Source organism: Trichosurus vulpecula, chromosome 7 (assembly GCF_011100635.1).
Source record: "Trichosurus vulpecula isolate mTriVul1 chromosome 7, mTriVul1.pri, whole genome shotgun sequence".
NCBI lineage: Eukaryota > Metazoa > Chordata > Mammalia > Diprotodontia > Phalangeridae > Trichosurus > Trichosurus vulpecula.
The window spans coordinates 155467337-155494292 of NC_050579.1; the positions used below are offsets into that span (position 1 = coordinate 155467337).

Genomic DNA, 26956 nt, shown 5'->3' on the forward strand with positions numbered 1-26956 from the left:
CATGTATGTATTATTCATTCAGTCTTTCTTCTCCCCCTCCTTTGTTATTCCTGCTCTTTCCCCTTCTCTTCTTCTCTATCTACAGGATCTTCCTGTTCTCCCTACAAACATTCTCGGCCTCCCTGATCTTTGTGTTTTTTTTAATATTTTATTTTTTCCCAGTTGCATGTAAAAACAATTTTTAACATTCATCTAAATTCTCTTCTCTTTCCTCTGTTCTTCTTGAGACAGCAAGCAATTTGATACTGGTTATATATGTACAGTCATGAAAAACATTTCTATATAGTCATGATGTGAAAGAAAACACAGACCAAAAAAAAAAAACCCCATGGGAAAAAAAATAAAGTGAGAATGATTATGCCTCAATCTGCATTCAGACTCCATTGCTTCTTTCTCTGGAGGTGAATAGCATTTTTTATCATGAGTCCTTTGGAATCATCTTATATTACTGTATTGCTGAGACTAAAGAAGTCCTTCATAGTTTATCATTGCATAATATTGCTTTTACAATGTATAATATTCCCCTGGTTTTGCTCACTTCACTTTGCATTAATTCATGTAAGTCTTTCCAGGTTTTACAAAGGGAAATTTTTTTGGAAATTTCAGCAAAAGGTTGATCAAGAAAACCTGTTCAAATGTAGGAAGTTAATGATAGGGCCATTATTTGGACTTTTGATTATGTCTCTCTTTGGAAGATATGGACACTTCCATTAACACTTCATTGAGAAGAATGAGGATATCTGGCTCTGGATACTTTTTGATCTATTCACACTTTGAAATAAGTAACAAGTAATTAATCCTCAGGATCTAGGGATGCTTGAGGGGAGAGCAAGTAAGAACGTGTGAGACAGCAAGAAAGAATGAACTGTACTAGTGCTAAGACCACACCGGAGTCCCAGGTGAGTGTACTATGTACCAGGCACTATTCTAAGTGTTGAGGATGTATATTATTACATATACATATACATACATATATATACATATATATATATCCCAACATATATGTATGTATTCCCCCAATATATTACATGGGTATATGGTATATCAACCCACACACACGTGCAAGACGTTTCCTGACCTCAAAGAGTTTACATTCTAATGAGGAAGACAACACATAAAGGGGAGCTGGAAGATAGGGAGGACACGTGGTAGCATGGTTTGTAGAGATCCAGGAAGCAAGATAGAGACCTGGTTCCCATGGTAATCAATCAATCAATAAAAATATCTATTAAGTACCTAAGTCCTGAGGATACAAAAAAAGACAAAAGGCAGACCCTGCCCTCAAGGAGCTTACAATCTAATGGGGGAAAAAACATGCAAACACATATATGCAAAGCAAACTATAGACAGGATAAATGGGAAAGAATTAAAAGAATTAATAATTAACTAGAATGAAGAGGGTTGTAGGAAGTAGGAACTCTAGTTGGAACTTGGAGGAAGCCAAGGAGGTCAGTAGTCAGCGTGGAGAAGGGAGAACATTCCAGGCATGGAGGACAGCTAGAGAGAATGCCAGGAGCCAAGAAAGGGAGTGTCTTGCTGGTGAAACAGCCAGTAGGCCAGTGTAATTAATTAGATGAAAGAGAGCATGACAAGGAGTAAAGTATAAGAAGACTGAAAAAAATAGACAGGGGTTAGGTTAGGAAGGGCTGTGAGTACCAAATAGGGCATTTTTTATTTAATCGTGGAGGTAATAGTAAACCATTGGAGTTTATTAATTAGGTGGGTGACATGACTGGACCCGTGCTTTAGAAAAATCACTTTAGCAGCTGAATGGAAGATTGATTGGGGTGGGGAACAACTTGAGGCAGGCAGACCCACCGACAGGATACTGCATTAGCCCAGGTATGAGGTCATGAGGGTCTGCACTGCCAGAGGAGAGAAGGGAGTGGTATTCAAGAGATGCTGTAAAGGTGAAATTGAAATTGGCAATAGATGGGACATTGTGGGGAGGGGGTGAGAGATGGTGAGGAATTCCAGATAACTCCTAGGCTATGAGCCTGAGAAACTGGAAGGATGGTATTACCCTCTACAGCAAGAGGGAAGGTAGAAGGGGAGGACAATTTAGGGGGAATGTCTGTTTTAGACATATTGAGTTTAAGATATCTACTGGATATCCGGCTCAAGAAGTCTGAAAGGTATTGGAGGTCAGCAGAAAGATTGAGACAGGATACCTAGAAGAGAATCATCAGCATAGAGGTGGTAATTAAATCCATGGGAGTTAATGAGATCACCACATGAAGTAATATACAGGGAGAAGAGAAGAGAGCTCAGGACAGAACCCTGAGGGACATCTACAATTAGAGAGTGTGATCTGGAGGAGAAACCAGCAAAGGGAACAGGAGTGGTCAGATAGGTAGGAGGAGAACCAGGAGAAAGTGATGTCCTGAAAACCTAAAAAGAGAGTATCAGGGAGGAGAGAATAATCAAAAGTGTCAGAGGCTGCAGAGAGGTCAGGGAGAATGAAGACTGAGAAAAGATCAATGGATCTGGCAACTAAGAGATCACTGGTAACTTTGGAGAAAATAGTTTTCAGTAGAACGATGAAGTTGGAAGGCAGATCTTAAGGGATTAAGAAAAGACTGAGAGGAGAGAAAGTGGACCCATCTATTGTAGGTGGCCTTTTCAAGGAGTTTGGCTTCAAGGGGAAGAAGAGATACAGGATGATAGTTCATGGGGCTGGAAGAGTTTCAAGCTGGGAATAGGGGTCCTGTTTATAGGCAGTTGGAAAAGTTCACCCATCAGGGGCCAGGTTGGTTACAGGGGAAGGAGTCCATGTTTCTGAGGGTGAGGAGGTGAGAATAGCACCTCATAGCTAGCTTCTCAAACTGAAGCACAATAGGGTCATATATGCTCTTGCCCATGATCCTGGAGAGGGGGCAGTAAGAGACTCTCAACCATGTACCCTCAGGAAAGGATGAAGCCACATGACTCCTAGCTAGAAAGTGGATTTCCTGAGAAATACTTACCAGCTACTGGAGAGTTCCAGGACACAACTCCCAGATAGGGGAAGGGAGAATAGCTGGGTGGTGCAGGCTTCTTGGAACAGCAAAAGATAGAGACACTATATGAAGGAACAAAATCCTGGATTTTGGATATTCTGGATATTATGAATTATTTATATGGTACAGATCTGCTGGGAAAGGGGGTTAACTTTCTAGCACCCCCAAGTTCGTTTCCCTTCAGTCTTTCCCTCCTAAACACTTAGAGTAATACTATAAGACCAAAAACCTTGTATAGCTTTCTGGGGTAAAGACGCAACACACCAGAATGTCAGAGTTGCCTTCTTAGAAAGGCAACCTTATGGCAGGGGAGAGGGGAGGGACGGGCAGGGGGGGAGAAGGAAAGGCAAACCAAACCTTCGGGGTAGTACTATAAAACTCTGGGCTTATATAGTTCCTTGCCTGAAAGGTAGAACTTTTTTTATTATTATTAACAAATTGGTTGTAAGCTGGGTACAAAGGTCCACACTTGTATTCCCTGGTGCTAGAGACTGAGGCAGGTGGATCATCTGAATCTGGAAGTTCTCAGCTATAGTAGGGCTAATGTCCCTGACTGGGTATTTACATTCACTCTGGCACAAATATCACTATCTAAGAAAGGGCAAAGAGGCTCAGGTCAGAAAAATGGAACAAGTTAAAGTTTCCCAATCAATTTTGGGACCAAGCCCATGAATGGTTGCTGCATTCCCAGACTATGCAACTTAGGGAGACCCAGTCTCCAAAACAAAACACAACCACAAAAATCAGGTCTGGACCTGTATACAATTTATACTTTAAGAGAGTCACCTGCAGTACAGAGAAGTTAAAAGATTTGCCATGGGTCATACAGAATGTGTGTATCAGAGGCAGAACCTGAACCCAGGTCTTAAACATACTCAGTGACTGGCTTTCTATCTACTACAGCACACTGCCTCTCAGACCTTTATGTTGTTTTTCTGAGGGGTGAAATAAAATTTGTCAAATACCAATTAGGAAAGGTGTCCTTTCAAAGGTAAGCTTTGAAGTGGAAGCCAGGAGGCAAAGATGAGGAGAGAGAGCCTTCTAGGCATGAGGGGACACCATCACCAGATGGAATATCTTGGGCAAAGAGCCCAGGGTTTAAGAAGATTGGAAAGGTAGGGGAGGGATAAATTATGAAGGGCTTTGAATGCCATCCTGGAGGTTCTAGGGAGCCACTGGAGTTTATTGAGTAGGATGGTGCTATGGTCACATCTAGCACGTTAGGAAGATCACTTTGACAGGTGAGTGGAGGATGACCTGGAGCAGGGAGAGACTTGTAGCGGTGAGACTGACTAGCAGGCTATTGCAACAGTCCAGGCATCAGGCAATGAGAGCCTTCACTAGGGTGGTGACAGCGTCAGGAGAGTGGAGAAGGACATGGCAAACCACTCCAGTATTTTTGCCAAGAAAACTCTAAATGGGGTCACAAGATTTGGACATGACTGAAATGATTCAACAACAGTGTCAGGAGAGAAGGGGGCACATAGGCAAAGAGATGTTATAAAGGTGAAACAGGCCTTGGCCTTAAATATTTACACGGAAGTGGATCCCTTTACATTTTTTAAGACTTCAACATGGGCTATATTCTGGGGTTCCCAAAAGTTCTTGATATGGGAAAAATGAACCAAAGAGAGATTATGTGGTGGAAAAGATTAAATATAGTCTGTTTGAGCCTATGTGTGCCATGGATTTAAAACAAAAAAAAAAGTCTAATTAAATATTTATTTTTAATATGACTTAATATATACAGGCAGTACATGGCATAGCGGATAGAGTTCCAAGCCTGGAGTCAGAATGAGCTGAGTTCAAATCTTGCCTCAGACACTAATTCTGTGATCCTGAACAAGTCATGTAACCTCTGTTTGCCTCAATTTCCTTATCTGTAAAATGTAAATAATAATAGCGCCCATCTCCCAGGATTGTTGTGAGGATCAAAGGAGGTAATAATTATAAATAGCCTAGCACAGTGCTTGGCTCATAGGTAGTGCTATATAAATGTTAGCTATTATTATTATTAAATATGGGAAAAACAATATGAGACAAATATAAATTTAGGTAAAATGTGATCAGTAGAAAAAATAGCATAAAAACTGATAGCTGTAGGCATATAAACACACAGAAATAGTGACAAAAGGAATAAAACAAGTTCACACATATGAGTTTGGAAAGTAGCACAAAGCAAAGTATTTTTTGCTTCATTTTAATTTTGTTAAATGCACATTAATGTTTCTTTTCCCCTTTTTTCTGATCCTGACCTGATTTTTCAGATTCCAGACCTGACAATTCATTAGTGACTTCCCTAAGATTATACAACCGAACTGGGTAAGAGTCTATTTAATAAAAACATCAATGTTGAGGATCAAAAAAATCTCAATAATCTCAGAATTAGAAGAGTTCTCAGAAGTTATATCTAGTCCAACCCATAGATAAACAAGAACTCTCTCTAAATCATTCTCAACAAATATTGAAGCCCTTTATGGTACACTTTTAGCTTATATTTGATTTTATTATTTGCTTATAATATAATATTTGTAAAAAGCACTTAACACAGTGCTTTAGTACATAGTAGAACTATATACATAGTAGGTGGTAAATAAATGCTAATTCCCTTTCCATCCTTTTCCCTTTTAACAAGGTCAGATTTAAAGTGGAAGAAACCTCAGAGGCCATCTAGTCTGACCCCCTCATTGTTCAGATGGGGAACATGAGACCGAGAGAGAAGGAACCCAAATTCACACAGGTTGCCAAGCTGAGAGTCTAGCTCAGGTCCTCTGACTTCAAATCCAATATTTTTTCCAGTAAGCCACACAGTCTCTATTGGTATTGGTTGTGAATGTTAAGACTATAATAATAATAATAATAATAATAATAAATAATATTCAGCCACATTTAGTCGTCTATGATTCTTCTTGACCCCATTTTGGGGTTTTCTTGGCAGAGGTACTGAAGTGGTTTGCCATTTCCTTCTCCAGTTTATTTTACAGATGAGGAAACTGAGGCAAACAGAGTGAAGTAAGGGTCACACAGATTTGAACTCAGAAAGACGTGTCTTTCTGACTCCAGAGCCACCACTCTATCCACTGTGCCACCTAGCTGCCCAATCATAATAAAGAAAATACAGGAAAGACCCCAAACAGGTTACAAATAAGAAGAAAAGGAAATAACTTGGGGAATTGGAGGGAGTGAAAGAACAAAAAGCTGAAGAGGAAGAAAGGACATGGAGAAAGAGGAGGATGAAGTATTAGTCAAAAAGTACCTACTACATGCCAGGTACTATGTTGAGACAAGTATATCTATTTTATGGAATAGTTTACTTTACAACTATTTTCACCAAAAGAAATTTTTCCACCAGTAAATATAAGATAAATATATCTGTTTTAAATCTAGGCATGTTGAAGAAGGCCTTTTAAAATATGCACTTGCTTATATTAAATCTGCTCATGGCTCAGTATTTAGTATAAAAATCTTATGGATAGTTCACTAGATACTGGTGAAAGAAGTTAGATAAGACTATGGGTAACAATTTTAACCAAAATTAAACATCCAGCCCCAGCAGTTCTCTATTTACTACCACCATTGTCAAAACACTGATCAAGTGTGGGAAGGACTAGGGAAGACATCTGAGACTAATAAAATGCTACTAATTATTATATAAGCACTTAGTATGTGCCAGGCACTAGGGTAAGCTCTACAGTTATTATTTTATTTGATCCTCTAATGACCCTGAGAGGTAGGTGCTATTGTTGTGCCCATTTACAGATGTGGAAATTTAGGCAAATGGAGATTAAATGCCTTGCCCAGGGTCACAGAGCTAGTAAGTATCTGCAGCCAGATTCAGGTCTCCTTGGCCCTAGGTCCAGCTCTCCATCTACTGTGCCACCTAGCTGCCCCTAGATTAACTAGGATCTTCAAGACCCAAGGATCATACTGTTCAGCAACATGGAAGTCAAAGGCAGAAAAAAGGTCTAAATATCTAAATATATATCTAAAATATTTATGGCAGCCCCTTTTCTTGTAGCTAAGATCTGGAAACAAAGTAGATGCCCACTGAGAGAGAAATGACTAAATAAATTGTGGTACATTATTACTTGTTGCCTTGCCTACACGAATGTAATGGACACCATATTACATTAAGAAACAATAAATATGATTAAAGAGAAGCAAACTAAAACAGGTCAAAATAATCAAATTGAGTATGGCATAATTACAAAAGGCAATCTTGGCTCCAAAAGAATTGAGAAATTGTACTTCTCTCCCTCCTTTGCAAAGGCAGAGAACTATGTTTATGGAATCATGCAAATACTATCAGACACAAGTGCAGTATTGTTTGGTTTTGCCAAATCACTCCCCCCCACCACTTTTTTTATTCTTTGTTAGCAGGGATAGCTCCCTTGGGATGGTAGAGGTGAGACACATATTCAGAAATTAAGATGATATAAAGACAAAAGATTTTAAAAATAAAAAATTTTAAAGCAATGTATCATCAACACTGTAAAATACATAAGAAAGCCAGTGTATTTATTAATTGAAAGAAATAAATTTTAATTTTTAAAAATCTAAAGTATATTGCAAGTTAGTTAAAAATAGAATGTCTAGGGGCAGGCAGGTGGAGCAGTGCACCAGCCCTGAAGTCAGGAGGACCTGAGCTCAAATCCGACTTCAGACACTTGACACACTTACTAGCTATGTGACCTTGGGCAAGTCACTTAAACCCCTATTGCCCCACCTTCCCCCCTGCAAAAAAAAAAAAAATAGAATATCTATAAGTCTACATTTCTTTCTCTGAGAAAAGAAAGAGAAGCAGGTAACCATCCGCAAGTACAGAATGGATGCACTACTACAAATGGCCATCAGAGGTCTCCCTTGATATTCAGAAATGTGACTTGTTTTAGAGTTTTGAGTCATCTATAATTAAATGGCTAAAATCTTAGTAAGTATGGGTGTTAATATATGAAAATCTGTTCCTAACAAAGTTAGCAAAAGTTTGTGGAGAAAATATTTATTTCAAATGAATAATAATAGCACTTTAAGGTTTACAAATGATTATTGTATCTTTTGAATTTCATATTACAATAAAGTCAGGAAGTGAAGGAAAATCTGAATTCAAATCCTGCCTTGGACACCTGGATAAATCACTCAGTCTCTTTTAGCCTCAGTTTCATCATGAGGAAAGTGTAAAAAATAATAGCACCTACCTTCCAGAGTTGTTACGAGGCTCTAATGAGATAACATGTAAAACACTTAGCAAAAACCTTAAACCTCCATATAAATCCTTTTTACTAACTATTATAAAAGTCAGACATCAAGGAAAATGGAGAACTATGAAGCCCGAGTAGCTTGTCCATTATTTCACAGGTAATAAGCAGGGAGGGCAGTGGAGCTGGGACTCAAGCCCAGCCTTTCTGGCTCTGTGAAGCTGCTTCATAGTGGGGTAAAAGGGATTTTTGTGATTCAAGAACCAAAGTGAAATTTAGTTAAACATACATGTGCTAAGTAACAGCTATGTGCAAGGCCCTGTGCTTTCAAGGGAATATTCACCAAGCTGAATTAATTCAGGTGGATGTCCATGGAACAGACATCAGGAGTGAGCCAAGAAGTAGCCATTTACTCCCCAAGAGTTCTCAACTGACCAGTAACACCACTGGAGGCAGCTCACAAGACCACATGGAAATCTGGCAAGGCAAAAAGCACAGGATCCACACATGATAACAAGAATTAGGCCAAATAAAGTACCCTTCCTTGAAAATCATCAAGCAAAGAAGGCAGTTTGTGTCTGAAGTATTCTTCACTGGGAGAAAAGGAGACTGTTGTGTGATCTCTTAACTTCTAAGCTGATTTGTCTGTGAAAAAAAAATGTTTTTTTTAAAAAAACAACTGTTTCTGTAAGCTATCTCCAATTTTTATAGAACTTTAAGTTCCACAAAATAACATTTTGATTGCGTTGTAAAAATAAAATGGCATTTCATCAAATATTAGCCAGAGAGGATCATTTTGCTATTATGAGTAACAGAAAAATAAGGTACCTGTAAGTAAACCTTTTTAACACCAGGCACAAAGTCTGCAATTCTGCCAAAGAGCAGTCGTCCCACTCCTGAAGTGATCCCAATGCACATTAGCACTACTTCTTTATTCGATTCTTCTGCAAATCTCTCTTTTATATGGTTCATCTATAGATTAAAAAAAGAAAAGGAACAAATACCAGTTAATATATTCAAGGAATCCTCCACGGGTATGGCATTGTACATACTTTGTTCATGTTGTATGTTCAAGGTGTTACACTCACTCCCTCAAATTCTATTATTTCCACAGTGGCACAGTAGACAGAAGGCAGGGTCTGGAGTTGGGAAGACCTGAGTTCAAATGTAACCAGTTATGTAACCCTGGAAAAATAAATTTTTTAAAAACCCGTTTGCCTCAGTTTCCCCATCTGTAAAAATGGGGACAATCATAGAACCTACCTCCCAGGGTTATCGTGAGTATCAAACAAGATAATAATTGTAAGGTGCTTAGTACAGTGCCTGGCACATAATAAGTGCTACATAAATGTTAATTATTATAATGTTAACTATTATCATTCTGGAGGTGTTTTTCCACAAGCACACACATGAAAGATAACCTATATGATACCAAAAGCTGAAGGGGGAGACAGCAAATCTCATGAATTCCTTCTCAAACTATGACTCAGAGGAGACCTAACTCATTCTACACCTCACAGAACCTCAGGATTGGAAGAGACCTTTAGTGGATACCCCAGTCTAATGTACACTGGAATAAGAAGCACTTCTATATTATACCTAACGAGGGGTCACTCAGCTTTAGCTTACAAGCCCCCAGAGAGGCTGGGTGTGGTATCCCATGCCTACAATTCCTGCCACCAAGGAGCCCATGCCAATCAGGTATCTGCACTAAGTCCAGAATCAATGCAGCCGACCCCTAGGGCCACCAGGTTGCCTAACAAGGGCAGATGGAAGCTCTCATGCTAATTATTAGTGGGATGGGGCCATGAATAGCCCATTGCACATCCAGCAAGGAAAAGAAAATTAAGGAACCCACTGTCTCCCTGGCAGCCAATTCTACTTTTAGACAAATCTAATTAAATGCAAGAATTTAAGTGCCTGCTATGGGCAACACATTGTGCTAGGTTCTAGGGATTCGAAGGCAAAAACAAACCAATTCCTAGCTTATATTCTACTCAAAAAAATTATTTAAAAGCTTTCCATTATATCATGCCTAAAATTACTCCAACCATTGCTCATCATTCAGCCCACTAGGACCACACAGAACAAATCTATTTTTGCTTCCAACATAACCCTTCGAGTACTTGAAGACAATTGTTATGTGCCCCACTAAATCTTCTCTTCTCTCTAAGCTAACTATCAATCAGTAAACATTATTAAGTGTCTACTAAGTGCCAGGCACTATGCTAAACCCTGAGGATACAAAAAGAGGCAAACGACAGTCACTGCCCTCAAGGAGCTTACAATTGAATGGGATAGACAACACGAAAGCAAATAGATACAAAGCAAGCTAGATACAGGATAAGTAGGAAATAATTAACAGAAGGAAGGCACTGGAATTAAGAAGCATTAGAGAAGGCCTCATGTAGAAAATGAAATTTTTGTTGAAACTTGAAGGAAGCCAGGGAGGCCAGTAGGTGGAGATGAAGAGGGAAAATGCTCTGGAGAGGGACAGTCAGAGAGAATGCCCTGCAAAATATGGAGCATCTTGTTCTTGGAACATCCAGGAGACCAGTCACTGGATTGTAAGGAAGTAAGGTGTAAGAAAGCTAGAAAGGTGAGATGGGGCTAGGTTATGAAGGGCTTTAAATACCAAGCAAAGGATTTTGTAATTAATCCTAGAGGCAATGGGAGTCACTGGAGTTTACTCAGTAGCGGAATTATATATTTGGACCTGTAGTGGATGGATGGATTGAAGTGGGGAACCTTGTGACAGGCAGACTCATCAGCAGGCTATTGCAATAGTCTAGGCTTAAGGAGATAAGGGCCTGCACCACAGTGTTGGCAGTATCAGAGGGAAAAAAGGGGGTGAATTCTAGAGATGTTATAAAGGTGAAATCAGCAGACATTGGCAGTTCCTTCCATCATTTCCTCTACAGTACAATCTCAAGGCCCTTTCAGCATCCCAGCTGCCTTCCTTTAGATGTTCTCCACATTACCAATACCCAGAGTGGAACATACTAGACAGGATGTATGACCATGTGATCATGGGACCTCATCTTGGACACTTTTTCTTCTCTCAATGCAGTCTACAACTACTAATTTTTTTGGCTGCCAGGTCACACTGTTGACTCATACGGAGCTTTCAATCTACTAAAACATGACATTGAGTGGCTCTCCAGCAATGCTTCTCCCATCTTGTATTTAACTCAAGGTTAAGGCTTTCTATTTAATCCTACTGAATGGCATCTTATTAGATTTGGCCATTTTAGCCATCCCTCCTTCTTTTGGGTCATTTGCCAATTTAATAAGGATACCTTTATCCAAATCATTAGTAGAAATATATTTCCTAATATAATGTTACAAAATGACAAAGATCAAGTTTGGTCCCAGAGGAGAGAAGACAACCCCTTCCACCACTTTGCAGAGGCTGGGGGGAGGGGGCAGGAAGGGTTCATAGATGTGGTACATTGCATATAATCAAGTTTTTTACTAAGTGTTGATTGGTTTTGCTGGGAGAGGGGGGGAAAGGGGAATTTCCCTTTCCTCTTTTCCTTTTTTTTTTTAATTCTTTGTTATATGAGATGGCTGTCTGGGAAGAGTGGAAGGAGGACTACAGGAGGAAATTTAGGCTATACGGGGAAAAGGTTAATTTTTTTAAAATGAAAAAAGTCTTAAATCTACCTTCTCTCACATTACCATTTCCATCCATTCCAAGAAGTAGTTCTTAACCATCTTTAAGCCTCCACTTTCCCCCAGTATAATTGTTAATGATGATGATAATGATAAGCACACTTCTAGGTTACAGAAACTTTGTTCCATCGAAATACTATTTTGGGTGCTTGGGCCTACTCTGGGAAGGACTAAAAGACCCATATAGTGACTACACATGTATTAACCTACACCAAATTGCTTGCCTTCTCAATGGGGGTGGGGGAGAGGGAAGAAAGGGAGAGAATTTGGCACTCAAAGTTTTAAAAATGAATGTTAAAAATTGTTTTTTACATGTAACTGGGGAAAAATAAAATAGCAAATAAAAAAAAATTTTTAAAAGACCCATGTAGCCTGAGGTCAACTGTAAGTGAACTGGCTTCTAGGGTAGAAAGCTTCCCTCTCCCTAAATCCTCCTACCTGTGGGATTAATCATTTAATCTATACTATTTTACTTCTTTGGAATCCATTCTTTGGGCAGAATTAGAAAAGATGCCTTCCTGGTTGCTTGGATAAAGAAAAAAATAATTGTTTGGTTTGGTTTTTTTTTTAATGGAGCTAGAAATACATGACCAAAGCCCTTCATAGATCTTGAAGTGTCACACAAAAGTGAGTTATCACTATGCTTTACCAGGTATTTTCCAAAACAATCCAACCTTCTAAACTGTTCACAGAAAGGAAATCATTTTGCAAAACTTCTGTATAACATGGGTCTCTAAAACTTAATACCCTATTGAGTAGTTTCATCTAACAGAGCCAAAAACCTTTGGAAACCATCTCTAGTCTCATTTAGGCCTGAATTGGTTGAATTAAACAAGGATGTGATATGGTACATTTTCCACCATTTGTATTAGGCATCAAGCCTTTAACTAAGTCTCCTGATCTTGTAATTAGGGTCCATACTATTAAAACAACAATTAAATTGTGTGGAAAAGATTCTATTGTTTGCATCCATGTTCATCAATGCTGTGGAAAGGCTGTTCTTGGTCAGGAACTGCTAACAAGAAAGCATCCTCCAATTTCCTATCATAGTAGTGCATAAGATAATAGTTGACATTTACATAGTCCTCTACGGATTTAGGAAGTACTTTATATACATCATTTCGTTTTATCCTCATAATAGCCCTAAATTCAAGGATTCTCACACCCATCATACAGATGAATAAGCCAAGGGAAGTTAAATGACTCGTTCCAAGGTTGTACAACTAATAAGTGAAAGGGTGGTTTTCTCAATTTCCTGCTAAATTATTACCATAATGCATTTGTTTCACAATAACAATGATGTGATCAGGGCTGGCCTCTGATGAAAAAATGGTCATCTTTTCTGAATTTATCTTCTACCTACAACTATTTTTTCCAGCACTAACAATGGTATGGCACAGTGTTGTGGAAATGTTGGCCATGGAAATAGACCTGGGTTCGAATCCTAGCCCTGATATATACCAATTGTCTGAGCTTCAATTTTCTCATTAGTAATGGGGGCATAACAATGTCTACCACCAGGGTTGCGCTTTATACACCTCAACACACTATATAAATGTGAGATATTATGATTATTTCACTAGCTCTCAAACACGCTAGCAACAAGGAAGATGTTATAGTCTTGCTTTCTGGCCCTAAACACTTCTGAAGTCATTAAAGTACTGTGTGATTGTATGATCACCAACAAATAGTTGTTTCAAACTGTTTCACCACACCGAGTCTTTGGCCTCAAACTCTGGCTGTCCACAGAACATATCTCCCCTCTGGCTCAGTGACCTAGATGATTAAGAATGCTATGGTAGCAGAAGCAGTATAGGATGATATTTCTTCTGGGTCCTGGAATTCTTCACCTCTCCATGACTGTCTTACTGTCTCCTCAGGCAACACATCTAAAACCAAACATAAAGCTTACCCCTCCCTCCATATTTATATGTCTAGCTGCCCATTGAACATCATCACCTGGTTTTCCCGCTGGTATTTTTGAATCACCTTTGACTTTTTCCTAGTAGGGATTACAGTCATGCACCACTACCGCATCCACTCCAAAATCTCTTACATCTGTCTCTTTTCATTCCCAGTAGTGGTGGCAGTGTCTCCTTCCATTCATACTACCACCACACCAACTCCTTAACTAGTCATGCCTAAACTATTGCAATGACTGGTCTTTCTGTCTCTTCCCATTTTCCACTGATGACTCATAATGCTACTGGGATCAATATTCCAAAAATAACATTTTGACAAAACTAAAAGAATAAACAAAATGACTACAGTAATGAAACTACATTCAACATTAAGATGCAACAAAACTCTAGTCAGAGTTAAAGGGAATGCCCTCTCCTTTCTGTTAACAAATCAACAAACTTTTTTGGGAGGGATGTACATACACATGAGTAAAAGAACCACTTTGATCATGGCACTCCCCCCCCCATCTCCATCCATCAAAAAACAATGAATTGTTCTTTTCTCCTTCAGAAGAAAGTCCAAATTTCTAAGCTATCTATCCCTAACCCACCTTTCTACCCTGTGTATTTCCCTAGTCTCCAGCCAAATTGATTTACTTATTGGTCCCTAAACATGCTTGTGATTTCTAGCTTCCATGGTTTTGAAACCTTCTCCCTTACTCACATATCTTTCTAAATCCTAACCATCCCTTCAGATCTAGCTTCTACCTCCCCTGAGTTTTCCCTGACTACTTTTTCCCAGTGATCTTTCACTTTAATTTCTGTTAACATTTGTCAACTAATCACTTAATGACTTATGGCATCCTTCTTTGGTGGCAACTATAACCTGCATTACATTGTTACTCAAATTTCTGTGCAGGTATATTTTCTCCATAGCTAAATGATAAGTTTATTGAGGGCAGGAACCATGTCTTACTCATCCCTCCTTTTCCTGTCTTGCTATTTGCAATAGGTTAGCCACCATCCTACAACTACCCAAAGGCATTAAATAAGAAACTCCCTAGTCATCTTGTAACCTGCAACTTGACTAAGGCTAGTCTTATTGTATTTGTATCTCTAGAACACTTAGTATGGGGCCTGTCACATAGTAAGCAGTTAATAAATGCTCTAAGAAATTACAATTGCCCATTAGTCACATAGAGCCAGATAGGGCACCCAGAGAGCAATGTCATTAGTTTGTTAACAGAAGATAAAGGCAAGTTAGGAAGTAATCAGCAAAAGATGTGTCATGGCCTAATAATCAGGTTGATAGATAAGGAAGGGAAAACATTATCTGGAAAGAACCATGTCCAGAAGATTACAAAAGTACAAATTAGAGATAGAAGCAATGTTAGCGATCATCTAATTCAAACCCCTTATTTTGCAGATAAGGAAACTGAGTTCCTAAAAGGCTAAGTGGCTTGTCCAAAGTTCACATGGTAAGTACCAGAACTAGGATTTGAATCAGCATTTTCCAATTCCAAGTCTAATGCTTTTTTCCATTACAGTGTAATATGGAAGATTGGAGACTAGCAGCAGCAACAGGTATAGATTGAGTGTCTAGTGGTACAGCAAACACTGGAGTTGGTCATAGTGAAATCGGGTACAGAAAAGAAGGACCAGTGGCAGTAGAAAGGAGCAGGATAAATTATTTATATCAGTGTGTTGATTGTGTCATGGATTGTGCTACCAAGATATCCAGCAAATTAGTTTAATTCAAATATAGCTTGAATAATTCTTGTGAAAAATGCATTTAAGCTAAAACCCAAAGCAAGAGAGCTGTGGCAGCTGCCACCACTGGTGCCCAGGACTGAACTATTTCCACTGAATAATTACCATTTCAGAGGACATGGGCATGGATGGAATGGGTTCCAGACAAGCCCTAAATACCTAAAGCAGGGCATAGGGGATATAATTTTATGTACTCAGAGAATTTATTGGGAATTTGAATCCTAACTCCATTCAATGTGTTAATCCACCTCTGGGAGCACTCACAGTATGTACTCTTTTAAGTTTTTAATAGACATTCATCAGTGTTGGCAACAGAATGAATTGCCATTCATTCCTTTGATGCGACCAGGAGCACCTGGCTGCCAAATTGCTATTTGAAAAATAATTATCCTCTATTAGTGGTTGATTTTTCACCTGCTCCGCTTCATAAACTTTGGAAAGTATCTTCCAGCGGTGATCTAATTTTACAGGCAAATTCCTACCTTAAGAGAACATGATGGATTACCAAACAAATTGTGTTTAAATGCAAACTCATTGCTGCCCTCAACAAAGAATGTAGGCTTGTTTGTTTAAATGAAGTGCTTGGAAACAGTTTTTTAGTTTTGGGGTTTTTTTTCTTGTGCCTTAAGGAATATGCGGGACAAGAATTTTTAGAATGCAGAACCCTGCAACTCTAGACAATGGGACCTGAGAAACAGCTGAAGGTGGTGGCACCAGGAAAGTGAAGTGCTGCTCTACCTGAGACTCAGTGCCACCTTGCTCTCCTGACCCTGTCCTTTTTTCATTCCCCTTTCTCCCACTGAGATGCATGTCATACAAACATAAAAACTGAACATATATACAGAAACCTACTAACACATCCAATTCAACAAACATTTAAGCACCACGTGCATATCTAGTCATTATAATTATTCATTTAATGACATTTGTAAAACAACAAATAGATTCAAGCACTCTCACTATTAAACACTCACCTGCCTATGCAGTCAGTCAATAAGCTTTTATTAGGCACCTCCTATGTGCCAGATGCTATGCTAAGTGCTGGGGATACAAAGAAAGGCAAAAGGCAGTTTCTGCTCTTGAGAAGCTTACAATCTAATGGGGGAGACAAAATATAAACAACCAGGTACAAAAAATACATGATAAATTGGAGCTAATCAGTGGAAGGTATTAGGGGAAGTATGAAATTCAGAGTTGATATGATCTTGTAGGAAAATGAGTGATGTGATCCTGGAAAGTCAACAGTATCTAAGTCTTAAATTTTACAATAAGACCAGATTACTGAGCAATCACAAAAAAATATTCAACAGCTTCCCTGAAGCACAATCAAAATAAACCAATTTAATTTTCTTCTGTGATAGGACATCCTACGGAGGGGAAGCTACAGAAATACTCAATTTTTAATTCATTAAGGCTTCTGATCACATCTCACTTACATTCTCATTGACAAGCTAGGGAAATCATGGTTTTGGCTTTGAAGACCCCAGTTCAAACTGAGAGTGAGGATACAGAGTGGCTGCCCATTAAAACCAGAACTAAGGAGCTTCCCTTCCACTATATCAATTTCTTTTTTTTTGGAAAACACCGAATTTCAGAGTAGAAAAGGACCTCAGTACTCATCAGGTCCAAATGGTATCCAAAAAAACCCCCTACACTGTCCCTTTCTTCAGTTTATAATCAGATGTACTGATGACACAAAATAAAATAGGGTTATTAATACCATGAGAAACAAGGATAAAGTACAAATAGCCCATAACCAATTGCAAAGAAAACGTTTTTACAAAAACAGGATGAAATTCAATAAGGACCCTTCTGGACAGAAAACAAACAAGTTAAAAATTAATGAAGCTTGGCAGAGTACAAATGTAAAAGAAAAAGATCTGAGGACATGATTTACCCCGAAATAACTATCAGTCACAAGGGTGGAGTGGGGGGAGGGGCAGGGAGCAAAGGGAAGAGCAAGAAAACTTTGGAGTCTTCTTTGTTTCTTCTTTCTCCCTTTCTCACACCCAATATCCAGTTGCCAAGTCTGGTCTGGTCCACCTCCACATCTCTCCGATCAGTCCCTTTCTTTCCACTGATACAATCTCATCATCTATCATCTAGACTATTGCAACTCCCTTGTATTTGGTAACTCCATTTCTAGTCTTTCCTCCACTTCATCCTCCATATATGTGTCAAACTGATATTCCTAAAACATAGATCTGACCATGTCACCTCCCCTCTCCCAACCTGAAAATCTTCAGTGGTTACCCTAATACCTTAAGGGTAAAATATAAAATTTCCACAATCTCGTTCCGAACTATCTTCATAGTCTGATTTCATAAAACTTCCATTTACATATTCCAAAAACTGGCCTATTAGTTGTTCCAGAGTATTCGAATAGGAGATGGAAAGTCATTTCAAAGGTGATCACCCACATCTTCCTCCTGTACCTCTTAGAACTCCATCCTTCCTCACTTTTGCCTCTTAGAATCTCTGTCTTCCCTTAAGACACAATTCAGGTACTACTTTCCACACAAGACCTTTCCTGATTGCTCATATTTAACAAAATGACTGAGTTATTTTCTAAGAATTTTGCATTTATTCAAATAAGTAGTGCTGTGCATCCCTCTCTCACCCTCAATAGAATATAAGCTCTTTAACAGGAGGAATTTTTAAAATTTTGGTATGCATGGTGCTTTTGCATATAGTAAACATTCAGTAATTGTTGAATTAAAATGAGGAACAAAACCTGCCCTGCCCTTCCCACCCCAAAAAATTATGCTGTTAAAAGTATAATATATAAAGTTCAGGAAGTAATCCTTCTTCTGAAATGAGTCAGACTCTGCAAAAACTAGGAGAACAGCATAGTACAATGGCATGAATACTTGATATGGAATCAAAAGACTCAAATTTCAGGCTCAATTCTGACCCCTTACTACCTATGGCAAGTTGCTTCATTTCACTGCCCCTCAGTTTCATAATATTTAAAATGAGGGAGAACGGTCTAGATAATCTCTAAGATCCCTCCCAGTTCTAAATGCATGATGCTGTGATCTTAAGCTGAATCAGAGGATGGCATTTCATCCAATTTGAATCATCAAAATGAACAAGAATAGAAAATGCTTTCATCATCATTCTTGATAATATATAATGTCCTTCTGGGACCGAGAAGAAACCACCTGAGCAGAATGTAAAGCCTCCTTTGTGCCTCCAGAATACAGCAACCACCTCTCTACACACTTGCCTTCTGCTGGGACTTAACCTCATCCCAATACCCAAGCATTTCCCATATTATGCAGGATGGCCCAAGCACGTTGCTCAACCAACAAGTATTTATTAAGTGCTGAAACAGAGAAAGACAGAGAGGCCGAGAGAGACAGAAACTGAGGGAAACAGAGAGAGATAAAGACAAAAAGACAGAGAGACAGAGACAAACAATGACAGCGAGACCATTTCTGCCTTCAGGGACCTCATTCCATGTTTTATAAAATTTTCATTTATTTCATTAAATATTTCCCAATTACATGTAAAAGAATTTTTAGCCATCATTTTAAAAAATTGAGTTTCAAATTCTCTTCCTCCCTCCTACACCTTCCCTTTCTTGAAAAGGCAAGCACTTTGATTTCAATTATACATGTGAGGCCATGCCAAACACATTTCCATATTAGCCATGTTGCAAAAGAAAACACAAACAAAATAAAATAAAAACAAAGTTTAAAAAAAGTATGCTTCAATTTGCATTCAGAGTTCATCAGTTCTCTCTCTGGAAGTGGATAGCATTTTTCATCATGTGTCCTTAGGAATTTGCAAGAATCATTGTCTTGATTGGAGAAGCTAAGTCTTTCCCAGCTAATCAACCTTATGATATTGCTATTACAGCGTACAATGTTCTGGTACTGCTCACTTCATTTTGCATCAGTTTATAAAAGTCTTCCCAGGTTTTTCTGAAATCATCCCCCCTCATCATTTCTTATAGAACAATAATATTCCATCACAATCATATACCACAACTTGATAAGCCATTCCCCAGTTGATGGGTATCCCCTTAATTTCCAATCTTTGCCACCACAAAAATAGCTGCTATAAATATATTTTGTACGAATAAGTCCTTTTCCCTTTTCTTTGATCTCTTTGGAATACAGACCTAGAATTGGTATCACTGAGTCAAAGGGTATGCAGATTTGTAGCCCTTTGGTTGTAGTTCCAAATTATTCTCCAGAATGGCTGGATCAGTTTACAACTCCACTGATAGTGCATTAGTGTCCCAATTTTTCCACATCCCCTTCAGCATTTGTCATTTTCCTTTTCTGTCAGTCTGTTATGCAGGCTGATAGGTGTGTGGTGGTATCTTAGAGTTGTTTTACTCTAATCAGTTAGGAATTTGTAGTATTTTTCAAATGTGACTATTGATAGCTATTTTCTTTTGAAAACTGCCTGTTCATATCTTTTGACCATCTATCAACTTGAGAATAGCTCTTATTTGGCTCAGTTCCCCTAGACATTTGAGAAATGAGGCCTTTATTAGAGAAACTTGTTGCAAAATTTTTTTCCCAGTTTCCTGTTTTCCTTCTAATTTTGGCTTCATTGGTTTTGTTTATGCAAAAGTTTTTTAATTTCATGTGATCAAGGAGATGATTCCGGGAAGACGGTAAACTAGGTCAGAAGATTTCTGGTTCTCCAAATTTTCTCCACACACAAAAAAACAGAACATCACCTCAAAATAGCAGAAATAAACATGGGGTAAAGCAATTGTCCTAAGAGACAATTTGAGAAGACTCTGGGAAAGACCCAAACTCCAGGGGCTGAGGTTCAGCCCAAGTGAAGTGCAAATGCCTCCAGGCCAACTCTGCAGAATCAACAAACTAGAAGGGGGTGGGGGGCCCGCAGAGCAGCTGGGTTCAGAGGCAGCCTAAGCCTTAGAAACTCATTTTGAAGACAGTATAGGGGTCTTATGGATGAGTAACATTGTCAAGGGATGCCAAGCACAGCTGTTCTGACCAGCTATGTCCCAGACTGTGGCTACCAGGGAGAAGGAGCTAGCACATATCTGGTGAGTGTGGTAGAGGGTTGGGAACCCTGCTGGCTCTGGGCATTTGCAGAAGAGTAGAGTCCCTGCTTTCAGTTCTAGGGCAGAGAGGACAGCTGTAGTTTGCAGCCACCTGGGGGACTGTTGGGAGCAAGATCATTTACAGGACAGTGTGGCTAGGAGGTCTAGCCATGGCTTAGGAGTAGAGAGAACCCAAAGTTGGGCCCTGGGAAAGACCTCAGAAAATGATAGTAAGAAGATCTGAGGTTTGGGGCATCATTCTCCATACCTAGGAACTAGAAATTAATTCATTAATAGCTGTGAAAAAAACAAAATAAAACAAAAATAAATAAATAAAAATGGGTAAGCAAAGAAGAAAGAACCCAACCGTAGATAGCTACTATGGAGATCCAGACAATCTGGGTTCACATTCAGAGGAAGATAATGGAACTAAAAAAGCCACTCCTTTTTTCAGTGAGAAATGTCAAATAGTCCTAAGCATAAAAAGAGTTCTAGGAAGAACTTAAAAAGGACTATAAAAGCAAATAAGAGAGACTGAGGAAAATTTTGGAAAAAAAAAAGAGCAATCCAAGAAAATCAAGAAAATTACGAAAACAAAGTCAACCAACTTGAAATCGAGAATCAAAAACTTAAGAAAGAAAATAATTCCTTGAAAACTAGAATTGGACAAGGGGAAGCTAATGACATTATAAGACATCAAGAAATCAAAAAACAAAATCAAAAGAATGAAAAAATGGGAGAGAAAGTGACACATCTCATCAGAAAAACAACCAATCTGGAGAACAGATCTAGGAGAAATAATACAAGAATAGTCAGACTACCTGAAAATAACAATTAAAATATTAACAATATTACAAGAAATTATCAAGGAAAATTGCCTTGAAAATCTAGAACAAGAAGGCAAAGCAGAAATAGAAAAAAAATTCAATCACCACCTGAAAGAGATCCCAGGAGGAGAACTTACAGGAATAGCATAACCAAGTTTCAAAACTCCCAGGTTAAGGAGAAAGTATTGGAAACAATAAAAAAAATTTAACAATTTAAATGTCATGGAGCTGCAATAAAGATTACATGAGACCTAGCAGCTACTACATTGAAGGACTATAGGTCTTGGAATACTATATTCCTTAGAGCAAAAGAGCTAGGGTTATGACCAAGAGTGACTTAACTGTCAAAGTTAAGTATAATCCTGAATGAAAAAAAAAAGGACATTTAACAAACTGAAAGACTTTCAGGTTTTTGTGGAAAACTCAATATATAATATCCAGGTGAAATATAAGGTAAATGTTAAAGACCAATTATAAGGGATTCAATAAGGTCAAATTGTTTGTGAAAATATTAGCAGTACTTTTATGACTGTCATTATTTAAGTAGTTTTGGACTGAGCTGAGTATGATGGGGTCATTCTAAAAAAAACTGTATAGGGAGAGATAAAAAGGAGTAATCATCATACAAAAGAAGCACAAAAAGAAAACTGATACAGAAGAAGCTAGTGGTGGGAAGGGTAAGCAGTGCTGGTACCTTACTCTTATCAGGAATGGATTAAAGAGGAAGCAAGACATATTACATATATATGGTATAAAACTCTTCTAAATTCAGAAAGAAATAAAAAGGCAAGGGAATAGGGTTGAGGAAGAGAATAAGGGAAGGACTCTTACAGGAGTGGGTAGGTTAAAGAATAGGAGAGCAAGGTAGGGAGTAGAAGTAAATTAGAGGAGTGAGGAGGGGTAGGGTAAGTAGGGTGAGAAGGACGGTGAGGAAAAATAGGAAGCAAGAAAATACATAAGTAATTGTAGCTTAGACTATGAGTGGGATGAATTTACCCATAAAACGGAAATGGAAAACAGAATAAAAATCTGAATTCAACAACATGTTGCTTTCAGGAAACATTATAAAAAAGAGATACACACAAAGATAAAATAAAGGGCAGGAGTAGAATTCAATATGTAAAAAAAAAAAAAAAGCAAAGATAGTAGTCTTGACCTCAGACAAAGTTAAAGTTAAAATAGATTTAATCAAAAGAGAAAAATAGAGAAACTGTACTATGTTTCAGCAATATTATTCAATATTGTTTTAGATATTTAAAATAACTAGACAGTATAAAATACCTGAGTGCATACCTGCTAAAACAGACATAAGAACTACATGAACATAAACATAAAACACTTTTTATACAATAAAGTCAGATCTAAAAATGGAAGTAATATTTATTATTCATGGGTAGGTAAAGCCAAAATCATTTTTTAAATGACAATTTTACCTAATTTATTTATTCAATGTCATCCCAATTACAAAAAAATTATTTTACTGAGTTATAAAAATAACAAGGTTCATTTTGAAGAACAAAAGATCAAGAACTTCAAAGAAACCAGGGAAATAAGATGTAAAGGAAGTGGATTCCGCAGTTTCAGACCTTAAACTATAAGGTGAGAGCATTGTTGAAATGTAACGGGATAATTTTGATTATTTTAAATTAAAATTTTCTGGTTTAAATAAAACCTATGTAGCCAAGAACAGAAAGAATGCAGAAAACTGGGGCAGGGCGGGGTGGGAGGAAGTTCACAGTCTCTCAGAGAGGATGAGATTGGGTTGCAATGTTGCTGAAGTACAGGAAATGATGAGCTGGTTGATTTAGAAAAACATGCAAAGACTTATGAAGGAGGAAGCTATTCACTTTCATAGAAACAAATAACAAATGGAAATAAGCATAGTACAGTCTTACATGTGTGAGTATATATATATGTATATATCTATGTTTATAGATATCTATGTACGTGTTTGTATGTATATCCATGCTTAACTGTAGCCTTTCTTAAGCTGGGCAACTTTGAAAACAATGTGTAATATTTATTATATAGGTTTTCTTGGGGGGGGGGCAGGGCACTTGGGGTTAAGTGACTTGCCCAAGGTCACACAGCTAGTACATGTGTCAAGTGTCTGAGGCCATATTTGAACTCAGGTCCTCCTGACTCCAGGGCTAGTGCTCTACTCACTGTGCCACCTAGCTGCCCCATATAGGTTTTCTTGAAATGGAAATTTATTGTTTTATATTGAATCCTCTCTTATGTTCTGCTGTGTACATGGCAATGTTTTTTTTTTCTTTTCCCATTTTGTATTTAAGTTTAAAATAAATTTAAGGGAGGGCGGAGCCAAGATGGCAGCTGGTAAGCAGGAACTCATGTGAGCTCCGTACCGAGTCCCTCCAAAAACGTATAAAAAATGGCTCTGAACCAATTCTAGAATGGCAGAACCCACAAAACAGCAGAGGGAAGCAGGGCTCCAGCCCCAGGACAGCCTGGATGGTTTCTGGGTGAGGTCTATCCCACACGGACCTGGGAGCTGGGAACGGAGTGGAGCAGAACCCAGCCTGAACAGAGTGGACCAACCAGACCAGAAGCCGGGCAGAGGGGGCCCTAGCACCCTGAATCAGTGAGCTGCGGCAGTTACCAGACTCCTTAGCCCACAAACACCAAAGACTGCGGAGAAGGTTAGTGGGAAAAGCTGCGGGAGTAGAAGGAGTTCGCGGTTCGGCTTCCAGCCCCGGGGGCAGTGGAGGTGGGGCAGCTACAGCTGTTGCTACTTCCGGCTCCAGGCCCACCTGGTGGGAGGAATTAAGTGGCAGATCAGAGCAGGAGTGCAACAGCCTGCTGAAGATCTAAGCCCAGGCCGGGTTGGGGGTTGGGGAAGGAGCAGTGCTGGTGTGGCAGAGCTGGCACCTCCCCCCCAAACATGGAACATAGAACTCTCTAGTCTACAAGCAGTCATATCCCACTGAAAAACTCAAAGGTCAAGTTAGTTGGCTGGGAATATGGCCAGGCAGCGAAAACGCACCGAGATTCAGTCTCAGACTTTGCATTCTTTCTTTGCTGACAAGGAAGACCAAAACATACAGCCTAAAGAAGTCAATAAAGTGCAAGAGCCTACACCAAAAGCCTCCAAGAAAAACATGAACTGGTCCCAGGCCATGGAAGAGCTCAAAAAGGATTTGGAAAAGCAAGTTAGAGAAGTAGAGGAAAAATTGGGAAGAGAAATGAGAAGGATGCGAGAAAACCATGAAAAACAAGTCAATGACTTGCTAAAGGAGACCCAAAAAAATACCAAAAAATGCACTGAAGAAAACAACATCTTAAAAAACAGACTAACTCAAATGGCAAAAGAGCTCCAAAAAGCCAATGAGGAGAAGAATGCCTTGAAAGGCAGAATTAGCCAAATGGAAAAGGAGGTCCAAAAGACCACTGAAGAAAAACTACTTTAAAAATTAGATTGGAGCAAGTGGAAGCTAGTGATTTTATGAGAAATCAAGATATTATAAAACAGACCCAAAGGAATGAAAAAATGGAAGATAATGTGAAATATCTCATTGGAAAAACCACTGACCAGGAAAATAGATCCAGGAGAGATAATTTAAAAATTATTGGACTACCTGAAAGCCATGATCAAAAAAAGAGCCTAGATATCATCTTTCAAGAAGTTATCAAGGAGAACTGCCCTGATATTCTAGAGCCACAGGGCAAAATAGAAATTGAAAGAATCCATCGATCGCCTCCTCAAATAGATCCCAAAAAGAAATCTCCCAGGAATATTGTCGCCAAATTCCAGAGCTCTCAGATCAAGGAGAAAATACTGCAAGCAGCCAGAAAGAAACAATATGAGTATTGTGGAAACATAATCAGAATAACCCAAGATCTGGCAGCCTCTACATTAAGAGATCGAAGGGCTTGGAATACGATATTCCGGAGGTCAATGGAGTTAGGATTAAAACCTAGAATCACCTACCCAGCAAAACTGAGTATCATGCTCCAAGGCAAAATATGGATTTTCAATAAAATAGAGGACTTTCAAGCTTTCTCAGTGAAAAGACCAGAACTGAATAGAAAATTTGACTTTCAAACACAAGAATCAAGAGAAGCATGAAAAGGTAATCAAGAAAAAGAACAAGAAAAAGAAATTGCAAGGGACTTACTAAAGGTGAACTGTTTTGTTGACATTCCTACATGGAAAGATGATGTGTATGATTCATGAGACCTCAGTATTAGGGTAGCTGAAGGGAATATGTATACATATATGTTTATGTATATATATGGGTGAATGTGTATGTATGTATATATCTATGTGTGTATGTGTATATATGTACATATATATATATATATATATAGAGAGAGAGAGAGAGAGAGAGAGAGAGAGACAGAGGGAGAGAGCGGACACAGGGTGAGTTGAAGATGAAGGGAAGATATCTAAAAGAAATAAAATCAAATTAAGGGATGAGAGAGGAACATACTGAGAGAGGGAGATAAGGAGAGATAGAATGGGACGGATTATCTCCCATAAAGGTGGCAAGAGGAAGCAGTTCTGTGGGAGGAGGGGAGAGGGCAGATGAGGGGGGAATGAGTGAACATTGCGATCATCAGATTTGGCCTAAGGAGGGAATACCATACATACCCAATTGGGAATCTTACCCCACAGGAAAGAAGAGGGAAGAAGATAAAAAAAAATGGGGTGGATGATGGAGGGGAGGGCAGATGGGGATGGAGGTAGTCAAAAACAAACACTTTCGAAAGGGGACAGGGTCAAGGGAGAAAATTCAATTAAGGGGGATGGGTTGGGAAGGAGCAAAATATAGTTAGTCTTTCACAACATGAGTATTGTGGAAGGGTTATACATAATGATACACATGTGGCCTATGTTGAATTGCTTGACTTCTTAGGGAGGGTGGGTGGGAAGGGAAGAGGGGAGAGAATTTGGAACTCAAAGTTTTAAAAACAGATGTTCAAAAACAAACAAAAATGTTTTTGCATGCAACAAGAAAGTAAGATACATAGGCAATGGGGCGTAAAAATTTATCTTGCCCTATAAGAAAGGAAGGGAAAAGGGGATGGGAGGGGAGTGGGGTGACAGAGGGGAGCGCTGACTGGGGAACAGGGCAACCAGAGTATATGCCATCTTGGAGTGGGGGGGGGGGAGGGTAGAAATGGGGAGAAAATTTGTAATCCACACTCTTGTGAAAATCAATGCTGAAAACTAAATATGTTAAATAAATTTAAAAAAAAAATTTAAAAAATTACCAAAAAATTTCATGTTATCAGAATTATCTATTTTACTTCCCATAATCTCCTCTACCTCTTGTTTGGTCATAAATTCTCTTATCCATAGATCTGACAGCTACATTTTTCCTTGCTCCCCTAATTTGTTTAAGATATCACCCTTTATGTCTAAATCATTTATCTATTTTGAACCTTATCTTGGTATATGGTGTGAGATTCTGGTCTATGCACAGTTCTTGCCAAACTACTTTCCCAGTTCTCCCAGAAATTTTTGTCAAATGTTGAGTTTTTAAAGTATCAAACACTAGAATACTATAGTCACTTACTACTGTGTATTTTGTAC

General features: G+C 38.7%; 1 protein-coding gene across 1 annotated transcript in view; it reads right to left on the minus strand.

Annotated features, from left to right (window-relative positions):
- The window catches only part of SLC16A10 (solute carrier family 16 member 10), a 136025-nt gene that overhangs the window by 11198 nt on the left and 97871 nt on the right, over positions 1–26956 (minus strand). Inside the window, exon 4 of the mRNA XM_036767288.1 lies at positions 9023–9166. Within this exon, the coding sequence (XP_036623183.1) occupies positions 9023–9166 (144 nt within the window). The remainder of the gene's footprint in view (positions 1–9022; positions 9167–26956) is intronic.